The 23730-nt window shown below is 40.1% G+C and overlaps 1 protein-coding gene across 1 annotated transcript in view; it reads right to left on the minus strand.

The window, feature by feature from the left end:
- LOC136862114 (LHFPL tetraspan subfamily member 6 protein-like) overlaps nucleotides 1-23730 on the minus strand; it is a 128898-nt gene that overhangs the window by 66908 nt on the left and 38260 nt on the right. Inside the window, exon 2 of the mRNA XM_067138863.2 lies at nucleotides 16246-16361. Coding sequence (XP_066994964.1) covers nucleotides 16246-16361 — 116 coding nt within the window. The remainder of the gene's footprint in view (nucleotides 1-16245; nucleotides 16362-23730) is intronic.

Raw genomic sequence — 23730 nt, forward strand, 5'->3', positions numbered from 1 at the left:
GGTTAGAATGCAAAGTAATTTGGTTTGTAGGTAGTGCCATGCAACCCGTTGTATCGTAATGTAGGAAGAGTAGGATAAATTCCAGGAGTTCTATAGGCTGTACGCCTATTACCTATACAAATCTCATAGCATAACCGTTGTACAGTACAGTGTAGGGTATACTTCTTACTGGCTTAAGTAAGTTTGCTTTCTAACCTGTCAGTACCTAATAATCCGGACACTATTTATAAGACATCAGCTTCGTAAGTCGAATCACCGGTGTCCTAAGTTGTACCACTGTCATAATCAAGTTGTTTAAAGTTACTGAATCAAAGTATTCGGTTAAATTCTACACAAATAAATCGAATCAGACTAGAATTTTCCCCAGCACGCGTTCCAAGCAACCAGGTGGGTCACTGCAAATATCTGACAAAGTATTTTTCGCACATGGAACTTAACCAATCATCTTCGCGTACTTCCACAACAACATCAGATTTCCCTGTGATGGAAGGCGTATCTGCATTTGTACATGAAAACAGCAAACACTTCCACACACACACACAAGCACGGTTTTCCTTCGTCTTGGATAAATTTTCTCTTATATTTTTATCCTTGCCCAGTTTTTGCTAGTTATCTCCTTTGAGGCTATCAAATCAAAATTGTATGGACTACTTGTGATGAAACGGCTCGCTGGGCTTCACATCTTGCGCGTTTCGAAAAGTTTGACAGAGCAAGTGGCTGTTCACTTAGTTATCAGATTGCATTCGGGAGACAGTGGGTTCGAACCCCACTGTCGGCAGCCCTGAAGGTGGTTTTCCGTGGTTTCCCATTTTCACATCAGGCAAATGTTAGAGCTGTACTTTAATTGCGGCCACGGCCGTTTTCTTCCCATTCCTAGCTCTTTTCTATCCCATTGTCGCCAAAAGACTTATCTGTGCCGGTGCGATGTTTACATATTTTATTAATGTGTAAGAAGCAATTCTAAGGACATCACTGCACATTGAAGATTAGTGTAGTATGCACGAGCAAATTGAATGGAAATATCCTACGTATAAGAAGCGAACGTTTTCACACTGGAACATATTGTAATATGCAGGGTGTCCTTAACATTTACAGAGGAGGCAGCACGCAGCAAACGAAGGAAGAAAGATCCTATAAACGTTGGTCGCAAACCCAATATCTCTGGAGTTATGGTCCGCTACCACTACTAACAATTATCACGATGTCTTTGATCTACTCTTCATAAAACATGTGCTAAATGTGACCGTCATCAATTGCAATGCAGTCTTCCACCTTATGTCGCATGGAATCACGCATTCGTTGGAACCGTTAAGATATGTGGTTATTATAGCAGGTTTTGTTTTGAATGATGATGCATTGTTGATGGAGCGATACCAATCAAGCCCGCCTACTCTACAAGAGTAATCCACCATTCAGATCGTCTGTGAATCTAAAGTGAAGCGTATGCCACCTACATAGTTCACTTTGTCATGCCTGTCTGAATGAGATGTTTGCACGACCTATGGCGTCTGCATGTGTCTTCTTGCTGTGTCATCCACAAAGTAAACAGGACGTCAGTCATGGCTGCACGTAAGAACCGTATACATGAATTATTTGACAGTTACTTTAAGAGAGTCCTGTTATTCGCGAGACATAACCTATTTTACGCCAGAGCAGACATATCTGAGACGCACTGTTGATTTCCTGCACCATAATAACATTAATGGGCAAGTGATATCCAGCTAATGAAAACAACGCATTTGTATAATTAGTACGCCTGCGTTCCACGTCGAGCTTATTTCCGCTGCTGTAGCCAGAGGAACGCTAAATACATTACAATTCATCAGCCTGGGAGACGTTTTAATCTACTTACTCGCATCAGGAAGACAGGAGTTCTCTTGCTCATGAAACAGCAAACTTTGGACAGTTCCGACGAAGCAAGTTAGTGATGAAGCTACGGAGTTCGTCAATACAGGTCTAAGAAGGTTCAGCCATACATCAGCAGTTGTAGGTGTGCCTAAAGGTAATGTCCGTTTCCCACCTAACCAGCACAATTGTGTGGAATAAGCTTTTAAAAATCTGTCGCGCTAACGATTTGCTTTTGCTGCGTCAATCCGGACGGCAACGATCGTGTGGGTGTCGCTCAGCATCCATTTGCTGTTTTTGTTGCTGTTATTGGCTATAAGGTGCCAGGAGCCGTTCACAAACAGCCATTCTACGGCGGGATACCCCGTGTTCAATATATTATATAATTATGATTTTACTGCAAATTATAATGGGAAATATCATGGATAATTTTGCAGCTAACGATTTATTGAAGTTAATGAAGTCACTAATATAATTTTTGTAAGTAGTTAACAGTTCGCTAGTTCAAAGTAAATATAGGGTACCATGATCGTGTTTAAATGATACAATTCACTTTCCGCCGATTTATGTTGCTCTCCCTGTGATCCGCGTGAACCACGCTTGTTTCTTCAAGAAGATGTTTCTGTACTTGGAGAGGAAACGACCGTGGCCTTAATTAAGTTGCGTGGTTTGAGAATGGGAAATCATGGAAAAACTTATACACATCTGCCGATATGGTGGACTCGATATCAGGAATAAGAATAAGAATAAGAATAAGAATAAGAATAAGAATAAGAATAAGAATAAGAATAAGAATAAGAATAAGAATAAGAATAAGAATAAGAATAAGAATAAGAATAAGAATAAGTTCTTAGACCTACAAATAATCACGAAAATATCAAAAAATGGCTTATAAAATCACGAAAATGTTTCTCCGTAATGGTAGTGAATTCTTTCGAGTTAGGTAGTCACGAAAATGAAAACAGGAACGTTAGTATTATCATATGAAGTTCGCCCCCTGTTATGAAAGCCGGCTCCCAAAGATGTATGCAGGTCTCGGAACCTCTGTAAATATAAGTGTGAGGATACTAGATCAACAATTTTTTCGATATAAGCGGAAGAAAGTTTTTTTTTTTTTTTTTTTTTTGTACATATACATTACTTAAATTGTTCATGTCCCTAGAAATTGGAGTCTTACAAGTTGAGATGTATGTTTACCTGCATCTTTTCTGTACATTATCCGGAACTTCAAACTTATAGGACATAGAGTAAAGCGTTTCTGCGCTTTTGGAGGATGGATGCACACGACCTCAGTTGGCATATCCGGTATGCAATACGAATTTAGTTTTGTCTGTTACACTTACTGCAATGGACTGGGCGTCACAGAGCAGAACCACCAACATAATTCAGCACGAGCCGCCTCCGATAACCACTGTAGTATTGTGTAAATATGCTCGCTTACTGAGCATGTATTCAGGCTGGGATTCCCCTTGGATATCATCCTTGTCTTAACTTATTGTGACCATTATCCTCCAGCTTCTAAATTAGTGCCGCTAATAAATAACAATGGCGTGTGGTCTCCGAAGAGGTCTGGTGCAGTTCTTTCGAGTTGACACCTTACAGGCGACCTGCGCGTCAGTGAGGACGAGGCTCCACCTATGATGAAGAAAGAACATACACATCCACCCCCCTAAGCACTGGAATGAACAAATGAAGGTTAATATCCCCGTCCCGGGAATCGAACCTGGGACCCCAGACCCAAAGGCCAGCATGATAACCATTTACCTTTGGAGCCCGAAAGTGCCACTAATAGTATAGGCTTATGGGAAATTACGAACGCGTAGGCATTTCTCGCAAATGTATCCAGTGTATTTCTCTCGAATGTCTTCGCCTTAGTTTTCATGAGAACGTTGTCTAACTTGCATGAAACATACTTTGGGCCTTTGCTTGTTTGGTCACACAGTAATATTGGAGCCCAGTATGTCAATGCCTATTTTAGTGTATTAAATGTATCCTCCGTCTTTATAGTATATTAAATATACACTATTGTATCTATCGTTCGTTCTCAGTTCGTAAATGGGGACTTCGTCATGCAATAAAAACCAAATAATATATAACTAGTTTTACTTCCTTTGGTATCTGAACCTAAATAATAAGACAATGGCAATATGGAGCTTAAATCTTATTTCCAAACGCCATATCCTCATCGAGAGACAGAAGATGTACAGAGAAAATATGAGGACAAATACGAAGTGTCTGTCTTGTAATTTTAAAATGGAGTGTATGTAGATGAGGCAAGACAGCCGACTTTTCTTATGCATTGTATTATCATCTCATTTGTCAGCTGCCGCCGTGACGTGCCTTGCGTCACAAAATAACGGGCTTCCCTTAGCTACGAAATGTTTCATGTATTATGTGGCAGCCCTCGCAGAAAAGGAGGCTTGAAATCTTCTTCTTCTTCTTCTTGCGTTACGGCCTCTGTAGGACCACGGACAGCTCCTTCACGGATTGCATTTTCTTCTTCTCCTCCCAGAACCTCTTCATCCTTTCTCTTCTTCTCTCCCGCTCTTCTTCCGAGATATTCAGTATCCTCTTCTCTTGTCTACTCCACTGGTGACTCTCAATCCTTTTCCTGTATCCATCCCTATCATTGATCTCTGGCATATTAGTCGGTATGTACTTGCTTTTCCAATTTTCCTTTTCTTCCACCTTGATCCCCAATTCTGACCAATCTTTCCGGAGTTCAACTACCCACTTGGTTCCTGTCTTTCCTCGTGTCCTCGCTGTTGTTTCCCATACTCTTTTCGTCATTCTATCCATATTCATCCTGATTACATGTCCCGCAAACCGTGCTCTTTTCAGTCTGATTTCTTCTGAGATTGTCCTCATGTTCCGGTATAGTTCTTCCCTGGGTCTCCTCATCCATCTCTCACCTCCTCTCTTAGGGCCTAGTATTTTCCTCAATATTTTTCTCTCTTCTTTCTCTAGTTGTTCCGCACCATTTCTTCCTAGTGCTATTGTCTCAGCAGCATATAATACAGCATTTCTCACCGTTGCCTTGTAATGTCTGATCTTTGCGTCTGTAATACTTGAAATCTTATTAACACCACACCATTTTCCACCAAAAAAGTATACCATATTTTTGAAAGACGCGAAATTTCTATTATTAAGCACGTTAACTAGGTTAAAGATACAATATTCGTTATTATGGTTGAAATACAACAGTGGTCTCGAATTGCGCTTTTCTGCCGCATGCCATGTGAGCTGTAAAATGTTCTCTTTCAATAATTAATGGATAAGTTTACGTAGGGCATAAAATTTATCCCTGTAGTTATCAATCAAGGCAGTTGCTATTACTCTTGTTGTTTTAGTAGATCAAATGATTAGGTTGAAAATGGGTCTGGATGATATAAAATATTCAACCTGATAGAAATTTTCAAGTGTTTTCTTGAAAATTCGACCATCAAATGTAAATACGAAGATAGCCTGAGCAGCGCATGAATTGAATGATCACTGTGGAGCAAGACACGACCAAATCTTCACCTAGCATTGTGTTGTGTGACTTTCGTTATGATTTCACGGTACACGTCTAGGAAATTCTGAAACTCAATGAGATTAACTACCGGGCCTAGAACGATTATAACATATCCCGGCAGAAAAATGCCCATCCGTACTCAACTAGGGTGAGATTTCCTGGTCGGAATTGGACCAAAATTTTTTCCCCATTCATAAAGTCTTGGACCGGAAGGGAAGACAACTTCGGTCATTGTCGGATACGAAGATTCTGGAGAGTCAATTACAACGACCGTGGTACAATCTCCCTCAGTTCTTGTATCTCCTTGTTGAAAACTCAAATCACATTGGTTACACACATACTTAAACTCATTAGTCAGTTTTTTGTAGCACCGAAAATGCTTTATCCTTCAGAATGCCCCTATCTGCGGATATCCGCCAAATTAGTGTCTTGTTGGATACAATCTGTATGGCAGGACATATAATTTTTGCTGATAATTTCTAAATAATGACGTTTATTGATTTCACTCAGGTATACTCTTATTTTTGCTTGTGATTTAATTTCGTGTGGCTATTTCTAGCCGAGTGCAGCCCATGTACGGCAGACCCTCCGATGAGGGTGGACGGCATCTGCCATGTGTAGGTAACTGCGTGTTATTGTGGTGTAGGATAGTGTTGTGTGTGGTGTGTGAGTTGCAGGGATGTTGGGGACAGCACAAACACCCAGCCCCCGGGCCATTGGAATTAACCAATGAAGGTTAAAATCCCCCACCCAGCCGGGAATGGAACCCGGGACCCTCTGAACCGAAGACCAGTACGATGACCAATCAGCCAACGAGTCGGACTGCTTGTGATTAGGCGACCTTTGACAGTGGAATGGGAGAATGGTGATATATGAAGAGCCTTGAAACCATAAAGACGTAAATCTGACCTGAGCCCACCTGAGTCCCGCCTGCAATTATTGGAAGGAAGGAACAGAGTTCAATACGTCGGTAGTTGTCGCAAGAGAAACTCCCTCATAAGCCGATGACTGTAGAGGTTCTGGTGTCAGGTGTCAGGCCTATTGTATTATGTTAACAGATCTATCAGTTTCAATAACTGGGGGGTAATATACTGTAGGTAAATATTTACGATATACGCGGATAACCATTCGTGGATGCGGATAACTATTCGCGGATGCGGATAACCATTCGTGGATGCGGATAACTATTCGCGGATGCGGATAACTATTCGCGGATGCGGATGCGCGTGCAGATGAACAAAGTGCGGATGCGGATGTTATTTTGTATATCCGCGCATGGGACTACCCATAAGTAACAATCAAGTGGTAAGATGGCAATTGAATGAGAAAGGTGTTCTAAGTCTGCACCATGAGAATTAATCCCATTGCCAGAGTGTTTTGAGACGTAGTCCCAAATTAGGATACAGCAACCATTTCGAATCATTGGCTGTGTTCCTGCAAATTACGTGCCCAGTAATACTGTTATAAATCTCAGAAGAAAGCTATAATTGAAAACCTCCCCGGAATGAGGATGTAACCAACACATTTTTGAGAAGAGAGATTTCATTGTAAACAGGGTGCATCATCACGCCTCTATGTTGAGGTGTTATCTTAGGTCTTACATTTGAACTTCAAGCTGGTTTAAAACCAGCAGAACTTTGTCCTCCGTGGTATAAGCATGAAACATCAGTCAAGATTGTGTAGAGTGCTTATGTTGGTTCAACACCAGGTGTAATAGATCATTTAAATAAAAACCATTGACAAAATCACGTCTATGTTTTGTAATATTTTCTTTAATTTGTGTCATTGTTGTTATTTTTATTATTACACGAATGCTATTTTCTATAATTGAGGAGGTGAGTTGCAATATCTGCCACGTAACCTTTTTAACATTTTAAGAAAAATGAGGAAAACGTGTAACTTCTACAATATTATAATTACAAAGTTCAAGTTTGGTGAATTAATTGTCATTTGTGATCTCTATTAGTATCCAGAATATTTAAAGATCTGAAGCCATTGTCGCCAAGGATTGTGTGTATTTTATTTGCACGCTGTCAGTTTTGAAACTCAAATTGAAGGGAACAGTGAAAACAGGTGTTATAGGATTTTTAGAGCAAGTACAACTTTCATATTTTATAACATCAAGGATACGCAGGTCTAGTTATTGTCACGAGCGAGACATCGGGAAGTGCAGACGTGTGAGTAAGACGAGGTGCGCAATATGGGAATAACGCTACAGCAATACAGGATGAGAATTGGAAGATGGCATGGTGCAAGAGGGAGTTGGAAGGAAGGTGGACCTGAGAGAGGGAGAGAAATTAGTGGTTATAAAGGACGGTTGGAGATGATGTTGTGTGCGGCGGTGATTGCGACAATGCTGGTGGTAGGAGGTATAGAAATGAACCCGGGGCCAAACCAGGGACCGTTCGGATGGGAGGAACTTGAAGAGATCAAGAGAGTGGTGAAGGAAGCGAGTAAAGGAGATGAAATAAAGGAAATGATGCAGGAACACCAGGCAAACCAAAAGCAGGAGATGAAGGACTTAAAAAATTTTATAAAAGAAGAAATTGGTGGGCTAAATGGTAAGGTAGTGGAGATAGAAGATGAGTTGGGAAGCTTGAAAAAGAAGGTGGTGGTACTGGAAGAGGAATTGACAGCAATGAAGAGAGAAGTGAGGTTAGCGAGGAGCGAATCAGCAAGAAAAAATGTGTTTGTGTATGGTGTACCTGAGGAAGGAACAGAATCAAAAGTGGAATTAGTATTGAAAGTGGTGGACATAGTTTCGAACAAAATGAAGATAAACTTTTCTGAAGTTGATATAGATGATATATATAGAGTAGGAAGAAACAAGGGTCATAGGCCGGTGAAGTTAAGGCTAATTTCAACCCTGATGGCAGATATACTTCTTAGGAATGCTGGAAATCTAAAAGGATCGAACATTTATTTGAAAGCTGAGACAGAGAAAGAAGACAGGTTGCGGTTGGATGTCTATAAGCGGCATATTTGGCGGGCTAGAGCTCAGGGATTGCGAACCAAGATTGTGGGGAGGTGTCTGGTAACTTCAGGCAGAAATTGGTCGCGATCGTGGACTCAGGAGGAACTGCTGAGGATGGAGAAATGTGAGGAGGAAATGAGTTGCAGAAATCGAGAACAGGGCGACATCAGTATGGAGAAGGAAGAGAGAAGACGGGACTGCGGTGTCAGCGGTCAGGTGGCGGAGACAGCAGAGTCCTTGGTGAGTCAGAACAACCCAGGAAGGAGTGAATCAACAAGTAGGACACTAGTCCGAAGTGAAGTGGATACAGGTAGTGAAGAGGTGACGGGAAGGGAAAGCAGTCAGGGTAGTGACTCAACCTCCCCGAATAAGAGAAATGCAGAAAGAAACCTGGAGAGAAAACAGGCGTTGAATAAGGCGAGATCGTTAAGTTTAAAAGATCTATGGGGTGGGAAAAAAGGCTCTGGCACGGAAAAGGGGAGGATTGGGGGGGAGAAGAAAGGGAAGGAAGGGGAGAGTGACGTGGTGGAGCCAAAAGGAAGAATTACGAGAAGTAAGGGGGGAAGTGGTGAAACGCAGGATAGAGAGGGAGGGGGAGGAAATAAATAACTAGAGATGGCGATAGGGGTGTTGAATATTGAGGGATTGATGGGGAAGTTAGGAAATAGGGAAATTGTGGATCTAGTGAAAGATTTTGAGATAATTGCGCTAGTAGAGACGTGGTTAGGGAAAGGGGTTGAAATTACATGGGACGGTTATAGAGTAGTTAACGTGTTAAGAAAAAAAATAGGGAAGAGAGGCCGAAATCCAGGGGGCATAGTAGTTTTAATAAGAAATGAGGTAGCGGAATGGGTGGAGACGTTACAGACTGGGGTAGAAGGGGTAGTGTGGCTGAGAGTAAAAATGGGGAAGCGGGCAACGGAAGCAATTTGTCTGGCACTACTGTATAACCATCCGAGCGATTCAGTTTATGCTAATAAATATTTTTTTTACGAATTGATTGAAGAAATAAATACAATTAAAGGGATATATGTAGAAGATGGGATGATCTTATTGGGGGATTGGAATGCGAGAGTGAGCAATAGGGTACCGGTGTACGGGAAAGAAGTAAAAGTAGAAGGGGAACTGCAAAGGAAGAGTAAGGATAATGTTGTAAATAGTTATGGAGAAAGGTTATTACAGCTGTGTGCTATAGAACATTTATTTATTTTAAATGGATGGATGAAGGGGGATAGTGTGGGAGAGTTGACGTATATTACAACAAATGGAGGAAGTGCAGTGGATATAGGAATAAGCTCAGAGATAGCGTTAAGGAGAATAATAAGTTTTGAGGTGTTAGAATGTGGGTTAACGGAACATATGCCTATCAAAATAAAATTGAGAACTTTGGTTGCGGATGAGAAGGGAAAGATGGAGGAAAGTAGGGAGAGATATAGGAATGGTGGATGGAAGTATCTATGGGATGACAATACTAAAGAGAAATTGGGACGACATTTGAAAGAGGAGGGAGATATATTAAGGGTAGGAATTGAAAGGGCGGTAGAAGGGAACGACATGGATAGCGTGGTAAAATTAATAGAACTCCCTGTATGGAGGGTAGGAAAGAAAGTAAGGAGGAGGGTAGAGAAAAAAAAGAATAAAATGAATGGATGGTTTGATGAAGAATGCAGGAGGAAACGTGAGGTTGTAATGAGAGCCCTAGCGGAGTTTAGGAAGGAAGGTGAGCAAGAAAAGAGGAAGGAATATTGTAAATTGAGAAGGGAATATAAGGAGATATTGAATGAGAAGAAAAGAGGATGGAAGGAGGCAGAAGCTAATAAAATAAATAGATATTGTAGAGAGAAGAAATTTGAGAGGATATGGGAGGTAATAAACAAGATCAGAAGAACGAAACCGGTGGGGAAGGGGGATAAAATAGGAGAAAACGAATGGCTTAGGCATTTTAAAAGGCTTTTAGAAGGGGAGGGGAAATTGGGTAGAGAATTAGACAAGTCATATACAGGAAGTGAATTGGAGGTAGGCATTACAATTTTGGATGGGGAGATAACAAGTCAGGAGGTAATTAGAGTATTAAAAAATGCTAGACCCAAGGCTGCAGGAGGTGTGAACGATATTCCCAATAGTGTATGGAAGGAGGTTGGGGCAAATGAATCGATGTTGAGGGGGATCGTGAAGTTCTTTAATAGGTTGCTGGAAAAGGGGAAATTTCCTAGAGAATGGAGGAAGGGGGTATTATGCCCTATTTATAAAAATAAAGGAGCTAGGAGCGATCCTAACAACTATAGAGGAATTACACTCCTAACTCGTTGTCGAAGGTGTACACAGGGGTTTTGGCGAATAGGATAACAAGATGGGCGGAACAGTACGGTAGGATATCTGAGTTCCAAAATGGATTTAGGAAAGGAAGGTACACAGTCGATAATGTTTGGATTCTGGACACTTTGATTACAAAGTATGTGAGGATTGCAGGGCGTAAATTATATGTAGCAGCGATTGATTTAGAAAAAGCCTTCGATACGGTCAGTAGGGAGGCGCTATTTTTGAGACTAAGAGAGGTTGGAATGTCAAAAAAAATGAGGGTGGCAATACAGACAATTTATGAGGAAGTGTTTGTGATGATTAAATTGCAGGATGGAAGGTTGAGTAAGTGTTTTGAATCTAAGAGTGGGGTGAGACAGGGGTGTAAACTATCCCCGATATTATTTATATTATTTATAAATAATATTTTAGAGGGTCATGGTGGAGAGGCTTGGCAGTGCCCTTGGATAGGAAAAATGGAGGTTCCGGGGTTGTTATTTGCGGATGACCTATTGATTTTGGCTTTGACGGAAAGGGGATTGCAAAAAGGGTTGGACAAGGTAGTTGAGTATACTAGGAAGTGGTCTCTCAAAGTAAATGCAAGGAAGACTCAGATAATGGTATGTAGGAAAAGGGGTGGAAGAAAGAATAAGGAAGTTTGGAGGCTAGACCAGGAAAATATTAGACCAGGAGTAAAAATGGAATATCTAGGTGTAATAATTAGTAAGAATGGTTCTTGGAAAAATCAGTGTAGGAACGCAAAATTCAAAGGTAGAGGAGCTCTTGCGGTAGTGGGGGTTTTAGAGAAGAAATTCCCAAATGTTAAATACAAAATTCAGAAAACGGTGTTCAAATCACTGGTAATGGGCAAAATGCTATTTGGGGTCGAAGTATGGGGAATGGAGGAGGGCAGGGGTGAACTAAACCAGGTGGTGGCGAAATTTAGCAAGATTATGATGGACCTACCGAACTGTACAGCCAATGCCGGTGCCAGATTAGTCTGTAAAGAATCGATAGAGGTTGAAATAGCTAAGAGGGTGTTTAAGTATTGGATTAGATTGGAGGAAGGGAAGGGCGGGGCATTAGTACAAGAAACGTTTAAGTTTCAGAAAGGTATGACGAATGAAGGTTACTGGGTGAATAAGTGCAAAAAATGGTTACAACAGGTTGGTTTGGGGGAATATGGAGAGGCCTGGGGGGGTGGTAGGAATAAATGGGTATGGGAAAGGATAAAGGGAAGACTACTAGATATTGAAAGACAGAGCTTAATAGGGGAATGTAGAGAGAGAGTCTCTTTATCAGTATTAAATAAATTGGTGGAAGTAATAAACCCGAAAACGGAGTTTGAGGGTAGAAGGGATAAGAGAGGTCTGTATTGGTGGGTTTTGGGGGTGCCGAGGAACAGGGGATGGGTAGGCAGTGAGAGTAGTGATAGATGTGTGTTATGTGGAGGGATGTGGGAGGATCTGCATATTTTTAATCAATGCCGAGCTTTGGAGGAGATAAAGATTAAACTACTGAGTAAGAAGGAGCTGGATTTGATAGGGGAAAGTTATAAGATGACATCTTGGTTATGTAGAGAGTGGGAGAAAGGAACGAATATAGCGAAATTCTTAAATGTGGCCAGAGCTATATTTATAAAGAAATTGAGGGAGTAACAGGGGATGTGCAGATAATGTGGTTCTTGCCGAGGGAGGAAGGGGGAGGGCATTCTGCTCAGAGGAATGGATATCCGCCCTGAGCAGATGCGGGAAGGGGATGATATCAGAAAAGGGGGCTGTAGTGTTAGGGGAAAGGGGGTGAGCACCTTGCCCTGTGGAAAAGGTGATCCGCCTGGGGCAGGGTGTTGGGAAGTAGATAGGGAAGTAGTAGGAGGGGAGGAGGTGATAGATTAATGACTTCTGGAATATGAGAGCAGAGGTGTATAAGAGAAGAGTTGGTAACAAGGGAAAGACTGAGAAAATTAGGTAAGAGTTGAGAATAGGGGAGGTTGAGTTGGCTTGAGGGTAGTGTAAATTTAAGAAGCTGTTCTATAGTTTAAGTTTACCGTGGATGGTAGTAATGAAGCTTAGGTAAAAAAAAAAATGAAAAAAAAAAAGTAGTGAGATGGCTGAGCGAACTAATGAACTTGGAATGGAGTACTGTTTGTTTGTGTGTATATGAGGTGTAAAAAAAAGTATTTGTGTGAGGAGGGAGGATAAAGATGGTGTGTGTAATAGTAATTTAGATAGATTAAGGGGGACTGTAGTTAAGGAGAAAATGTTGGAAGTATAAAAATTAAGTTTAACAGTTTGAGGCAAGTGTGGTGTTGTAGATTGTGAAGACTGAGTGAACTGATGGACTTGGAATGGAAACTGTCTGTTTGTGTGTAAGTGAAAAAAAAAATTGTTGATGTTTAAGTCTTAAGTGCAAGAAGGTGAGATGTAGTGGGCAGGAATAGTGCGAGAGAGGAGAAGGTGGCGTATCAAGGGAAGAGGGAGGGGTTGGGGGCTTGACCCAACCCAAAGAAGCTAGGCTTAGCATGTCTGCACGGCAAGAAAAGAAAAAGAAGAGGGAAGGTAGTGAGCTGACAATGAATAGAGAAGGTGTGACCTATATAGCGGAAGTGTGTGACAAGCCATGTGATGGGTCGGGTTTCCGCCAAGCTGGCTTGGCACACATGGTAGGTAAGGAATACATTGTCAGCAGGTGTAGGTGAGAAATAAGATCAGTTCTCACGTGGCGAGGCTGGTCCCTGCGATCAACGGGTTGGTGGGCATGTATTCCATACCAGGGCTGACGCAGAGACCGGTCTACTATATATATTTTTTTCTAGGTGGTTGGTAGGAATAGGGGAATAGGGAAATAGGGTAATTTGTAGTGCGGTGCTTTCTGCACGTTTGCCGGCTATCCGCGTGCGTGTGGGAGGACACTGAGTAGATTTAGAGGTAAATAATTTAGCTAAGTAGTTTTAGGAGAGATGTAGTGCCTAGTGTTTGTTTGTTTGTTATTTTGTTTTGGGGTTTCGCTCTGTCTGTCTTTATTACCTGTAAAGCCGATGGTGTATTCTAGGGTGGGTAATAAAGATATGTATGTATGTATGTATATTTTATAACATTATGCTTTATTCTATCCTCAGAATTAACAATATGAAAACGTAAGGTAATGGCCCTCTCCATCTTGGCTGTCAACACATTCAGTACTCACAACTTCAGGTCACAAAAACTAACTGATGCTTGCTCTAACACCGTGAAAGCAAGGCAGCGAGTGTGGCGTTACATGACACGAAGCATTATGAACGGTGCTTACACGTTGAAGATTTTGAAAGGAAAAAAAAATACGAAAGAGTTCTCTTCACGATGCAGGATTTGAAGCCCACCCCAATATTCAAAGCCTTATATTACAGCACATGGTTGACTTATGCAAGATTAGTTTTCACACATGGTAGCACATCTTGACCACCAGATGGCATGTATAACTCAATTTGACCGAAAAAGTTAAGTGGCAGGTTTTCAAACTCCCCCTCCCCAATTTGCGTTCCAAGTGCATGTACAAGCTTTCTCTTCTGTTATATACAATTATAAGGCATACTTGCAGATTATTTTTCATTGTATCCCTTCCAATTCATCCATTATTTTCATAACCTTAAGTTATAACAATAGAATATTGCCATTGATGCTCAGGCTTGTGTCTATATTATACACCTGTCAATCTCATATGTTATGTACACACGTTATGTGAACCGCTTAGACTGTTTCTGATGTTTCGGCCAGCTTCCGCTAGGAAAGCTAGCGTTGTGCCACGTCCTGGGAGCCATCTGGTGGCGAATGAACGTACCATTTCCACTTCTATTATAACGTCTAAAGTTTAAAGAGTGATTGTTTATGAAGCCTTTCTCGTGGACAGTCGAGATTTCTTCTGAGGACGCAGAGCACAGTTCTCTGCGAAAAGGCATAAGCCCAAAAGCCTATACAGTATCATGTCAATAAAATATTGTTTTAATAGATGAACCCACTTGTACACTTGCATATGCAATTGGCCCAAAATAATTTTCCTCCCCCCCATCAAAAATGACTAATTTATTGGTTACGTCCTCATTCCGAGGAGGTTTTCAATTATAAATTTATCTATAATTACCTTCTTTAAGATTAAGTGGAAGTGTCTCCTCGTTTTCAAAGCAAAAATCAACGCCAAGGCTTTATGCACTAAATAGAAATATATATGCCGTGTATTCATTTCTTTACATTATTTTCCGACCCTTCAAATCTAAGGAAATATGTTGTTTGTCGTTTGGTGCAACAGTTCAGGTGAATGCGACTTTTATTACAGTACGACATGTTTGTACACTGTACCCGATGCTTGCCCGCAATATAGCACTCTGACACGCACATCAGCTGCACAGTCTTGCGTAAGCTGGCGGTGGCATCGATAAACTCTTAGGAATTGGTTCTGAAAAGTCCATGTTGGAATGATTATCGTGGGAAACCGTAACACCCGCTTCATAATTTCCCTCATTACTACAATTCGTTAACACCGTACTACTACAAATCCAAAAGTCCATGGGTAGAGACAACATAATACCCGTGCGATGGAATTTATTCACAGTTCCTAATATTACGCTATTATTCGGTGATGATTTGTTTAGCAATATTATCACGACGGTTCTCCGTGACTTATTAAACAAAATTTGTTTTCTCGTCAATTTCCAAACGAGCCAGAATAAAGTACCTCAACAAATTCTTTTCTCCTTGATTGGTAGAACCATTTTCTTTAGGGCGAACTTTCAATATGAACTTCAGACAGATATAAATGAATTGCATCATCTTCCTGCTAACGAACGTTTTTAGCATTATTTACGTAGGTCCATACATTAGAATTAGGAACTGTACTCCGTTAATCGAGCGAGTTGCCCGTACGGTTACGGTCGCGCAGCTGTGAACTTGCAGTCGGGAAATGGTGTGTTCGAATCACACCATTGGCAAGCCTGAAGATGATTTTCCATATTTTCCTATTTCCACATCTGGCAGATGACGGGGCTGTACCTTAATTAACACCACGACCACTATCTTCCCAATCCTAGGTCTTACCTATCCTCCCGTTTCCGATTTGTTAGTGCGAAGTTAAACCAGTAGGGAAAACTTTAAAGATTTGTTAAAATTAGTAAGTTTTGTTACATACCTTGAGTAAATAATTTTCCTTTGCACTTCTTTGCTTTCTCCTTCAAATAAATCCATATGTTAATATCGTTCAATTGTCTGCAACTATAACCATGCAATAAAGCACATGGCTTACATCTCTCCGTCTCGATAATTTCCACAGTGGCACAAAAACTATTAATTGATTAATGAACAGAGACAAACGAACTAAACAGTGAGCACAGAGCTAACATTCTGTACGACAACTAGACCAGAAGTGAATTGGTAACAGGGGTTGAATGGAAAACAACCATGGAACGAGCTGGCACTGTTCCCAATTACCTTGCGTCTTCAATCGAGACTATTAATGGGGTGCCCGCAGCAGAGACTGTTCGCAGTCGAGAAGGCACGACCCCAAATTGTGAATAATTTTACACCGAAAGAGTTTTCGTCATCGTAGTAAATACTTCAAGTAAACAATCAACGTGGAATTACTGTACCTGGAATACCGACCACATTCTTCTACGATCTCGATTATTCCTTGGGGTGAGACACGGGGGTAGTTACACCGGCGGAATGAGCTGAAGTAGGCGTCCACCTTTCCCAGCAGTCGACCCTGTGAAGGGAAAAAAAAATTGGTTGAATCCTGGCCATGAACTGTAGCTAAATCATATATTCGTTCAAGAGATGTTGATAGTCGTACCAGTATACTAGTTAACAGTCATAGAACATTTCAGTCGGCCATGAGCTACTTAAAATGCTTCGTGTTTCAGGGTGATACTAGGGTATTTTCGACTTATAAACTAAAATACACCCATGGCCTAGTTCTAATACCACGTACCTGACGATGCGCTTCCTACTTATCGATGGCTTTCTTTTAAAACCTCGTATGTCCAAATGTTCTTCCTACCTATTATATCCCTTAAGACTGGCCACGCCTCCCGGTCATATATTTGTATGCAGTCCATCAGAATAATTTTCGCCGTGTTCATTTTCCTTTGCTAATGTCTAAAGGAAAGTGGACCTTAACTTAGCGTATTGTAGGGATGTTGATTGCATGGCAAATTTACACACTCCTACAGTATAATGTATTTAAGGTTCATTTTCCTTTACAAATTGGCAGAGGAAAATGACCATAACGAAAATTATTCTTTTGGACTGCATATAAATATGGGACTGGGAGGCGTGACCAGTCTTAAGGCATACAATGGATAGGAAGAGTATTCGGACTTACGAGGTTTTTAAAGAAAGCCATCGTTATTATTGTTTTAGACTGGTCACGCCTTCCAGTATAATATCGTCGCTCGACCGGTAAAAGGTTGTATTCCACAAAGCTCTTCCTGTCAATTATTCTCCTTAAGACTGGTCACGCCTCCCAGATCTCTAAATGGCCATACCAATAACCACAGGCGAAGGCTCACCCTAGCCCGCCATACATTCTGTACTTAGGTGGTTTCTAAGCGACTTACACATTGATTAAATTATGATATATCGATGGTTTTCTTTTAAAACCTCTAATGTCCAAATGTTCTTCCTGCCTATTATATCCCTTAAGACTGGCCACGCCTCACGGTCATATATTTGTATGCAGTCCATCAGAATAATTTTCGCTGTGTTCATTTTCCTTTGCTAATGTCTAAAGGAAAATGGACCTTAACGTTCCGTATTGTAGGGATGTTGATTGAATGGCAAATTTACACACACCTACAGTATAATGTATTTAAGGTTCATTTTCCTTTACACGCTGACAGAGGAAAATGACCATAACGAAAATTATTCTTTTGGACTGCATATAAATATGGAACTGGGAGGCGTGACCAGTCTTAAGGAATATAATGGATCTGAAGAGTATTCGGGCTTACGAGGTTTTTAAAGAAAGCCATCGATATGGGACATTCATCCTTAGTAATTTGACTGCATGCAGTCATGTTTGATTACTGCCTGTCAAGCCAGAGAGTATACACTTTTTCTGATCATGAAAGAATACTATCTCTGCTCTATACTTCTTGGTTCTCGGATCTTCCCCTGCTTCTAAATATACTCAACAGGTTGCAAAACGTTCTTAATGACATACGTACTGCTAAGAGAAAACAGATTACGTACGTACAGACGGGAAGGTATCAAGTCGACTAGCCTTCTGTATGATCGTTAATAAAGCGCAGGGACAAACTCTTGAAAAAATGGGTGTCTACTTACCCGAACCAATATTCAGTCACGCCAGCTGTATAATGTACAGTTTCTGGCAAGGCGTTTGAAATTGTTTAGGTACAGATACGCCCGAAAGGTCGAAGTACAGTGAATATTGTATGGGAAGAAGTATTATAAACTGAATAATGAATGAATCAATTGTTATGTGTATGTATTAAATGTTCAAAAAACTATTTAAAAGGGCAAGCAAATCAAATCGTTGCCTTTGTCTTTCTTTGACCGATACCTTCATTTTTCGAAGTGTCGGATCCCTTTAACTTTTTCACTTCTGATTAGTGTTATATACAGGATGGTTACCTAGTTGTATTTACTCTTAAAACAATAATCACCATCATCACCATCTTGAAAGGCAACGGAAATTTACTTATAAATAATTAATTCATACGGTCACCCAGTTTGTCTTGCCATCGGTACAATGAAAACCACGAAGATGATTTGCACCTTACTTTCTGTTCTCGGCATTGCCTATAGCCTGGTAGGTCACAGAGCCTATCCTTACTGTCAACCATCTCTAAGATGGGCAATGTGCTTTTCCTGCATGGCGTTGCCTAGGATACTTCCACCGGCGCTGCCTATAAGACTGAAAGTCACTGTTTATCTCAAGAAGGCAAGCCGCACAGTTTAGAATTTGATCGCTGGCGCTTCGTATAAGACGAGATCGTGTCATACGAGTTTTGTGTCTTGCAAAGAGCAATAATATAGCGTGTGATAAAGTCGTTGGTTTTGTTTCCTTTGCGATGTCATCATATCTCGACGACGTGTTTATATAGGATGTAACACGGCAAATATTAAAATACTAGGCACACTACGCAATCATGAAAGTTATGGTGAGAGAGAAGACCGAAAAGAGACTACAAGAGCAAGCCAGTCTTTGCGGAGAGATAGAAAAATCCTTCCCTAGAACGAAACCACTACTTCAAGATTATGAAAGACATAGGTCTCAAAGAGACAGAACCATCTGTTGATAGAGAACAGCGTATGCTCTGAGATTGCACCAGGCATGCTCAACAATATCATAACGTGACTAGGACACATAATTCTAATAATAATTTTGTAATCTATGATAAAATAGTAATTAATTGCTGAACATTCTAACTGTTCTGTTGATACTATCCTGGATATAAAAAGGCGGTACATTATCCAAATTAAATTTTTAATTCTATGACTGATCCTGGAACTACTCTCCACAAATTGATTTTAAAGGTAGGTTCCCTATATAGTTGCTCCGCAACCTAAACACACGAATATTATGCAGTGGCGCAAATTTGTTAGTTAAATCGTTAAAAAGGATGTAATTGAGTGCGCGATCCTCACAGCGTGTGGAGCCGGTGAAACTGTCTTCATCCCTCGAAAACCAATGATAACCACCGACCTACCATTTTAGTTTAAAAGGCTCCAGTTTCCAGTATGTTCATTAATAAAGCGCAGGGTAAAACTCTAAACGTTACGGGTTACCTGAGCATTGAATGATTTTCTTACGGTGAACTCTGTGACTCACGTGTTACTTCCAAAGAAAATGTATGTGGATTGGCCCCAGATAGAGAGCCACGTAACGTAGTATACACGGTTGATATTTAATATCGATGGCTTTCTTTAAAAACCTCGTAAGTCCGAATACTCTTCATATTCATTATATTCCTTAAGACTGGTCACGCCTCCCAGCCCCATATTTATATGCAGTCCAAAAGAATAATTTTCGTTACGGTCATTTTTCTCTGCCAATTTGTAAAGGAAAATGAACCTTAAATATATTATACTGTAGGAGTGTGTAAATTTGCCATGCAATCAACATACCTACAATACGGTACGTTAAGGTCCATTTTTCTTTAGACATTAGCAAAGGAAAATGAACACAGCGAAAATTATTCTGATGGACTGCATACAAATATATGACCGGGAGGCGTGGCCAGTCTTAAGGTATATAATATGTAGGAAGAACATTTGGACATACGAGGTTTTAAAAGAAAGCCATCGATATGTAAGGCCACCCGTGTGAAGCCGGAGCGGGACATCTAGTTTGTGTGAAAATGTTATTTAATATCCTATAAAAATGCTTCTTTTTTTTTGTTAGGCTAAGAAATTATCCGTTCTATAGTTCGTCGGAGTATGTATGCACCAATACGCTGGAAATGTATTAGGTTTCGAATGAACATGCACCTAAACTTTATCTAGGAAATTGAATTCTAAGTTATGTACTCTTAGTACGTTTTTTTTAATGTGATTAATGTTTCAGACAGCAGTTCTACTTTCATCCATCCAAGGCGTACAGTTTCTTCTGACTTCTTTCACGTTTCATTTTGCTGCGCGTTCCCCTTAATGGGCGGATTGATATTAAGCAGCCTATCTCTTAACCGAAGGTATCGACTACAACCTTATAAAATTTCAGCTAAATTGGTCAAAAGGAGTTTACGTGAAAGTATAATAGACATACAAACAGACCAGCATTCAGATTTATATACCGGTATAATGATTTTACGTGAATTGCTCAGAAAAATAATATATTTAGAGATCCTCATATACCAGCAACAATGAAAGAGTATTCAGAGCGTTACATTATCGTTCATAGCTTTATGATGGGAACTATAATTGCTCTGTGTTACACATCATTTCAGTGACTTTAAGATTTACCACTTGTTCTACTGTTTTCTTAATGACTTCTTCTCTTCCTGACACTTTTTACGATGCCGGTGGTGTATCCGTTGCAAACTACTCCACACATGTGGTTGTGACTCTGATTTTCGACAACATGCCCTTCACGACGCCAACCCAATGAGGAGGGATATATTTATTACTGAGTTTCTGTAGTCGTTGGCGGTATCGATTACTGTATGCGTGTGAGGAGGAGTGTGATGAGATTAGAGTTGCCCGGTTTTATAAATGCCAATAAGGGACAGGTCATATCGACACGATATAACGAAAATTTTTCAAGAAAGTACTGAGATATAATTTACTGTACTATAATTACATTGTAGGCACAAACTTTATTACAGTATTTTGATGTTTTATTTTCTACATAAAATGTAGAAAACCCATAATTTTCTTCATTTTTAGCCTTTTGTCATTAATTCTGAACCTCCGTTTATCAAGTCATGAAATTAGTCACAAGTGTGGTAAAAATTAAGTTAGACTTGAATAATTTATGGCTTTATCAGAGTTGCTGAACATTTGTTCCTTTCATAATTCAATTTGTTTTTAATAATTAAAAAAGTCCTTCAACATATGCATTTGAACCAGTTATATTTAGAACGAAAGATACCAGCATTAGTATATTTAGAACAGCATCTAAATTAACTTTAAAGACAAAAATCACTTATTTAGAGGATACATTACAACTCTGATCCCTATCAATATCTGTACAAGCATATATAACTCCAGCATCACGTAAGTCAATGTTATGGGAAGAAAATTCTTCATAAAAGCTATCCAAATTAAAAGATGAATAGATTTCAGTAAATTTCAAAGAATGAATCATTTCTTCAATACCAGAATATGTAGCACCTTTCAAACGTAAAGCCTCTAGTTTCTCAAAAATACTAACATCAATTGAAATAGATAATTTAAACCATGGCAGAAGTGAGTTGTTTAAATATGGGGGATATATGGCGTATGCTGTTAAAAAGGGACAGTACTCCAGAACTTCAAATACGGGGAATTCGTTTATACAACACGGGACACCTGGCAACCCTAGTTGGTATGAACACAAACATCCAGTTCTCAAATAATAAAAATTAAGCAGAAGCGATTAGAAACCCTCCGCCGACTGTAAAATGGATCCAGCAGCTTCTGAACCAAAGCCCTCGACACTAATCTCGTAGGCAAGGAGCCGGATTAGTAATGTGGTTAATGAATTTCGTAATACAATTCACGCAGCGGTAAGTTTTTTCAATCCGACGTGAAAATACATTATACAGTTTTGAAAGAAGAAAATCTGGTGGGTAATTTCTCTGAAAGTCTGTAAATACGAAGTTGCTTTGGTCAAAGCCATACAAAGTTACTGTGGTATTGAACTGAATCTGGGTGATCCTGTACGTAGGGTTATAACTCTTTAGTGGCTTTTGAGACAAGTAGGTGATAGAGAAATTAATCTTTTTGTCTGAATACCTTTTTCGAGTAAGGCTTGGTTCACTTGACTGTACATAGATGTATTCATTCGCAAAGCTACCGTCACTGAATGGCATAGAACCTCACCTACTTCGTGTGGAGACCCTTCATTTCAGATAATTGGAGTGTGGAGTGCAATTACCGTTGACAGATTAATGACATTAATATTTAGAAATTTCATGATCCTTAACCCATATTGAAGTGGAAATTAATTCTTTGGATCTAACCAAGTTCATGTTTACGTTTATTTTTCGGAACCAAATTACAGAACACACATAGTGTCAACTTCATATGACATTAAACTCCGCAGCATAATTTAACAGGTTTAGAAAACTAAAGATATATACAAGCTGGACAAACCGCCACGGGTATACAACAACGGAGTCATCATTTTAACGGATTTTAAAATGAAATGCAAATTCATCATGTACCATATTTTATTTTATATTCATCTGTGCAAGTGTTATAGTGTGTTTTTGAAGTTGTTTTAAAGTCGTATTTCATATTTATCCATGCAGGTGTTATAATGTGTTTAAAGTTGTTTTAAGGTTTTATTGTGTTTTCCCGACTTGACTTTGTGGCTGATGATGGCACATATTTGGTGACGAAACTAGAACCTCAGGTGAATGATATGTGATACTTTCATGGTAATAAACATCTTTGTATTGAATAGGAGGAACCCTCTTAATTTCAAAGATTAATGAAAGACAAACAGACTCCATGGCGCCAGATAACTGATGGATCTTGGTCTACCCAGGGATCACTGCTTTGCCCAAAAGCCAACAGATTAAGACGTGACGCGGGGTTCGTGTGGTGAATCCTCTAGACTGCTATTATAGACTTTCCATATCGAGGCCGCTCCTCAATTGAAGGGTGCGGCCGAAGAAACGGACAAGCGCCAATTTCAGCAAAGTAGAAATTTCTTGGAACATCAAGATTTACTATCTTGATTCGTAGCCTGTTTAAGGTGAAATCTACTAAAAAGTGAGGCAGGCTTGATTTAGTTGAACGAGCCGTATTTTGTGTCTAGTGGAACAACGGGACACATCCCAATAAAAGCAATGTAGTTTCGTACAGTATCCGCCAGTCTGGGTTTTCCTTCCTCCCTAGTCTAACACTTTTATTTGTGCTTTCTCAATCTTTATTCAACTGATTTCTATTTGATGCCTAGTTATGTATGATACCGTGAAACAACCGCAATGTAATGAGAAATGACTACATGAAACACGTAAAAGACCTATCTGTCCTTCAGAATGGGCCTGTAATAAAATGCGACGATTGCGGGATTCTGGGCAATCATACAATTCCAAGAAAAATTACTGCAATTGGATTTTTCTTTGGCGCCAGGGGGAATAATTCTCAAATCTTTCGTGAAAATGTGACAAAAATATCAACTGTAGAGAATCTACAAGATGAGATAGCGGTCTGAATAATCAATTACTCCACCTTGATTTTTCTACAGAATTTATATGGTGTTCATGTATCCAGCCCCACGGTGTAGGGGACAACGCGTCCACCAGTCACCCGGTGGCCTCGGGTTCGTTTCCCGGCCGGGTCAGGGCTTTTTTAACTGTAAATGATTAATATCCCTGGCCTGGGGACTTGGGTTTGTGTCGTCCTAAACGTTCCTTTCCTCACATTCAACACTTGACACTTCCCCAATATCCAAATACACG

The sequence above is a fragment of the Anabrus simplex genome, chromosome 1 (assembly GCF_040414725.1).
Source record: "Anabrus simplex isolate iqAnaSimp1 chromosome 1, ASM4041472v1, whole genome shotgun sequence".
NCBI classification, from domain to species: Eukaryota; Metazoa; Arthropoda; class Insecta; order Orthoptera; family Tettigoniidae; genus Anabrus; species Anabrus simplex.